The 5,356-nt window shown below is 41.4% G+C and overlaps 1 protein-coding gene across 1 annotated transcript in view; it reads right to left on the bottom strand.

The window, feature by feature from the left end:
- The window catches only part of clcn2c (chloride channel 2c), a 115,597-nt gene extending 110,379 nt beyond the window's left edge, over positions 1 to 5,218 (bottom strand). The window contains exon 1 of the mRNA XM_020587172.1: positions 4,925 to 5,218. Coding sequence (XP_020442828.1) covers positions 4,925 to 4,975 — 51 coding nt within the window. The 5' untranslated portion in view covers positions 4,976 to 5,218. The remainder of the gene's footprint in view (positions 1 to 4,924) is intronic.
- Between the last annotated feature and the right edge of the window lie 138 nt (positions 5,219 to 5,356).

Consider the following 5,356-nt stretch of genomic DNA (forward strand, 5'->3'; position numbering starts at 1 on the left):
GGGGGGGGGGGGGGGGGGATAATTGTTTGGCACAAATCAAGAGTCACGCCTCAGCACTTGAAACTCATTTGTAAATCTCTTGACCCATTGCCTCTCACTCCCTCAGCCATTAATCTTCAGCACGACCCAGCCTGAATGATCAATGCATCCCAAAATAAACACAGCCAGTCGCACAAACGCCTTCCACCTTTGGTTTTGTCTAGAGGCATTGTCAACGCTTCTTCCATCTTGCCGAGTGTTTGCCCCATTCAGTTATTACCAATGGTTCCTCATTAAGAGGCTTAATTTTTTTACTTTTTGTGCAAATGTTTGTGATGATCTATTCACATCACAAGTCCCGACCAGAGGAAATCCATCATGGATGTTTGTCCAGAAAAGAAACAAAAAGGTGGCAAAGAAAGAAGCAAACGGTTGAACCTTTGTAGCACAGAGAGAATAACTGTTAAAAAGGCTTTTGATGCTGGAGCCAGCCGGTTAAACAAATGTCATGCAAACGCCCCTTTCTCCACACACAAAGTAGGGGTCGAGTAACTTTTCAGTCTTGTAAATTTTGAAAAAGAAGACTTTATGCACAAGGTGTGATGAAGTGGAGAGTGCCAGTAAAAGGAAATTTCCACTAGGACTGCAAGGGAGCAGACATCAAAACAGACCAGGTTACATAATTCCTAGTTACAACAGCTAGGTACATAACTCAGGGTTATAAATCACCATGTCACACCAAGACAAATTGTCTCAGCACACACATAGGAATAAAGTTCCCATACTGCAGCGGTTTCACTTCCCTGTTGTTTAATTCAAAAGGCCAACCCTACTACTACTACTAAAATAAAAAATTTCACCTGATTTTCTGTCCCATCAAATAGCCAATACCAACTGCTACAAGTAAAAGTGCACACATCATTTAACAGCAACACTGCTTCTGATATATAAAACATGGAAATACATATTTATAGCTTCTGAGTGTCAGAATGGGACGCCACCATAAAACACATCAGTGGTTCCTCTTTGACTTTGTTGAAGTGGTGGTTGCTGGTCATCTTATCTCTCACAGTTCTTATCTGAACATCCTCTACACACAACACATAAAAAAATTATACAGAGGGGACACCAGCAATGTTGACAAATCATCAGAACCACTGCAATAGGTGATCATTAGCCTCCAGACAGACTTTGTCACCTTATAAACACACACACACAGCAGCAGTACATTCACGCAGTCAGGTAACAACAACAACAAGGCATCAAAGCCAGTCAGACAAAATCTGGAGGTGTGAATGTGTTATCTGTCCACCAGATACAGAGGAGGAGGATAAAATGCAATGAATCAAAACCCTCAGGTTTGAGGGGGAGTCGCAGGTATAATGAAAGAATGATGTCATGGGCTCTCACACACATACAGAATGTACATCTGCAAACATTTTGCTACATGTCACATCATCTCTGAGATGATAAGTCAGTTCTGATGTTGTGGTCCTGTGACTCCACATAAAGGTGTGGTGAAAACACATTTCAGGAAAACGGACAGTCCTTGACATTACTGCTCAGCTGTTGCCTGCTGCTGCTTCAATGCAGTGTCGAGGTGCCACTGTATTGCCCTCTCAAACTTGTTTGCTACCGGACATTTGGTTTGGTATACGACTGTATTGATTTGGTTCTTCTAATACTGTCATACATCAACATCTTGGTATATGCACAATGTGGCCCATTTATAAAGGAATGTGTACTGTACCACCCAGAGCAACTTGTCACTATGATATTGCTGTTAGTTTTAGGTAAATCATGCAAATCTTATCAGCCCAGCTTATGCCCCAACATTCCACTGAAACATTTTGTGCTTCATAAACAGATGTTAAGCTGGAAGTGTTGCTTTGAATTGTACCTACAGGCGTACCTAATAAAGTGGCTGGTGAGTGTAAATGTCTCTGTAGGCTGAGTCGAGCCTATCAAGTGATAAATAAAATAATTATTTGCAGCCCTGCTCCAACAACACTGCCAATATAATTTCACATTATCATTTATTAGCCACCTCACTTTAAAAGTGCCCGTCTTTCAAACACCTGCACCATATAACAATTAAACGTTTCATCATGTGCACAGACATGGTTTTGCAATTAAACTGGAGTAATAAGGACAATAGTATTGCTTGTGTCATAAATATTTGTCTCTCACCACTGTACAACACCTCATAAAACTTCACCTTTGATACCAAGATTTATTATTTGATACTACGTTCTAAAAACACCCACCCACCTGTGTCCACATCCTCTAACATTTCATTTATGCCAAATTAAAATGAGGACTAAAGCTGGTACCTGCTTGTAAGAAAAAACTAATTTTATCCAATATTTGTGTTATTTTTCTAGCACCATGTGATTGTCTGTCGAGTGTACTGTACAAAGACAGATTATCTGCCAGCGACTGTGGTTTGGGGGAATTTTTAACAGCAGAAAGTGCTTATGAATTTAAAAGTGTTTTTCTGTGTTGTTTGCCAACATTTTAGACTCAACAAGTGACTTATTGTACCCAGAAACTTCTGACTTCATCTTTTAATCTCTAAAAAGCCTGTGAAGCCATATTTAGATAAATCGTGTGGCACCAAAATACTGGAGGAAATAAAGAGATTTGTGTACACATATATATCCTCTAATCAAACTTGCAGTTGTGCCTAAAAAGTACATTCTGTATATGCATATATTGTGTAATTTTGCATAAACATCAGTTTCTAAAAAACCCCCAGCTCCCCATCAGCAAACCGATGTATCCGTCTGATGTTAACAGACAATATGTTCAGGCCAGTTATACAGTATTATAGTAGTTGTACAATGCTCCTTACTCCTGGCCCTGCCAACATCTCAGCCTCTCACACAGCCAAACTACACTGGGCTCTCTGAGCATCCACTGCCCACGCCAAACCTACACAACCACTATCACTGCCAATACTGCACAAAGACACTATGTTACTGCAACCCACAGTGGGGGGGCAGAGAAAGAACTCATTTATATTAGAAAAGGCTATTCTCACACTGTATCTAATTCTATTTGATTCTCTTTAGATTCGTTCACAATTTTGTTCATGTAACAGTCATCCAAGCACAGCAGGGTGAGCAAAGGACGCATGGAAGCATTTTTTTCCCCCCTCTCTGTTTTGTTTTTAAGAGAAGAGCTGCTTGCACGCTCCGTTCCGAGAACCAGAGGACCGAGCACATGACCCCCCCAGGGTGACAGAGCGTCCAGAGCTGAATCAGCGGGTCTCATGTTGGCATGTTGCGTAATCTCTCGCACAAACACACACAGATTACCAGCACACAAGAGCACGCACGCGCGTGAGGGGGGGGCTCTTAATAAAGAAACTTTTTCAAGAAAAGGAAACAGAGGCCCAAAGAAGTGTTACAGTAGTGGCTCTTCTTAATTTAAAGCCTCTGCTGCTGAATGGATCCATCTGGCCTATAAAACTAATCCCTTTAAATAGCAGCTTCTTTAGGCTCGACAGAAGTTTTGTCAGGAAAAGTTAAACTACACACATATACAGGCACTAACCCAGTACTACAGTACAAGTGTGATCTCTATTTGTGGTTGGGGGGGCTGTGGGAACCACTCCCAGGAGCACAACCAAAGTCAGCTAAAGAAGGCACCGCTTCATTTTTAAATAGAATAAACAATTTTGTTTCTTAACAATGCACAATGTATTATTTCATAGAACTAGGGGTTTGATTTACTTTTTATAAGCATTTCAAATGTGCCACCCCTCACGGAGTCTGTGTCCCAGCCTGGCCACCCCATCTAAAAGTTTCTAGATCCTCCCCTGGTTGCATCTCATCTTACAACACATTATGCATGTAGTCTCAGCAGCTTTTCTCCACACTCAGCTGGTGATCAGCAATTAACTGGCCTATTGTTGCATGGTGGAAGCTGATATTAATGCAGACCAGAGCTACTGACACATGGAATGGGCCTAAAAAAAATCACTGTAATTTATGTGAAAACATTTTCATGTAAGGATATGCAGTTTAATTATAGAAGCAGACAGAACTGGACAGGCCCTTAAGCAAAGTTCCACTCGTCACACTATCAAAGCAGAGCAAATTTGCTTTTTGACAACAATGCACATATTATAAAACATGACTCCATGTCTTTTTCATACCAGTGGGGGCCTACTGTAAAGCCCACTAGTATATGAGGGACCAAACTGCATTTTATTTACTTTATTTATTCACTTTGATAACCTTTAAACAGCTTGCTACTGCTCACCATGGTATCTTCTGGCTGGACCAAGAGGGTGTGCGAAAAATGATGAGCTTTACAAATTAATAATAATAATAATAATAATAATAATAATTTGTGTGCTGGATCTTTTCAGCATATTCTGGACAAAATCCAACCATACAGGAGACAACTGCCTGTCTGGGGACAGCCAAATCCAGATGTTACAATAATAAACTCCTTTACTCTCAGGTTCATGTAAAGCTACTACCTAAAGACTTTTACCTGTTGTGTTTGACAATTCAGAAAGACCTCCTTAACAACTTATGTAAACTTACACAAAACAAGGCAAGTAACGACCTGGAGGCGCTTAAAGACACACGTCGGCTTCCGACACAACAATCCTCGGCCACTTTCACGTGAGCGCACATGAGGCAGAACTTCATTTAGAATCTAACAACTTTTACTTTACCATTTGTTATCGACAAATAAACACAGCCTAGTAGAAATCTGCCGAAATACAGAGAGACTGTGGTTTACTCGGCGTACACGTTACACCAACACGCGTTTATTTCATTCACCAAAACACAACTTGTTGTCACTGATTGTGTTCATGTAGCGTTAAGTTGAACGATTTGTGAGTGGAATCTGGCTTCTCTGTCAAAGGACCTCCACGTGTTGTTCGACCACTGAACAAAGTTCAGCAGCAACAAGTCAGACTTACCAGAGTTTGTTCATACTGCAGCGCCCGTTGGTCCGAACCGTCCCCTGCCATGGCTCTGTCTCCACCCGCTGACTGTGAAATCTTTTCGGCTTGGAAGTGACAGAAAACCGGCAACGCAATATCGCTGTGTGTGTGCACTGACTACAACATTGGATTGACTTCTGTATAGGAGTTCACTGAGGGAACGCCAACTAGAGAGTACGTCCCAGTTATACTAAGTTCCTTCATTTTATATCCTCAAGTCGCCAGCAAGATCCACACTGCGAGGCGGGACTTAGTGTTGGTTTGAAGGGGAGTCGACCCTCCCATCTGGAACAGGGCGTCAATCAAGTCAGCTGTTCATACAGTGAACTTGTTCTCACGCACTGGCCCTGTTGCATTTTTCTATATCTTGTACATATAGATTAAAGATTGACATAACTTTCCTGTTAC

This window comes from Monopterus albus, unplaced genomic scaffold (genome assembly GCF_001952655.1).
Source record: "Monopterus albus unplaced genomic scaffold, M_albus_1.0 scaffold8.1, whole genome shotgun sequence".
Lineage (NCBI taxonomy): Eukaryota > Metazoa > Chordata > Actinopteri > Synbranchiformes > Synbranchidae > Monopterus > Monopterus albus.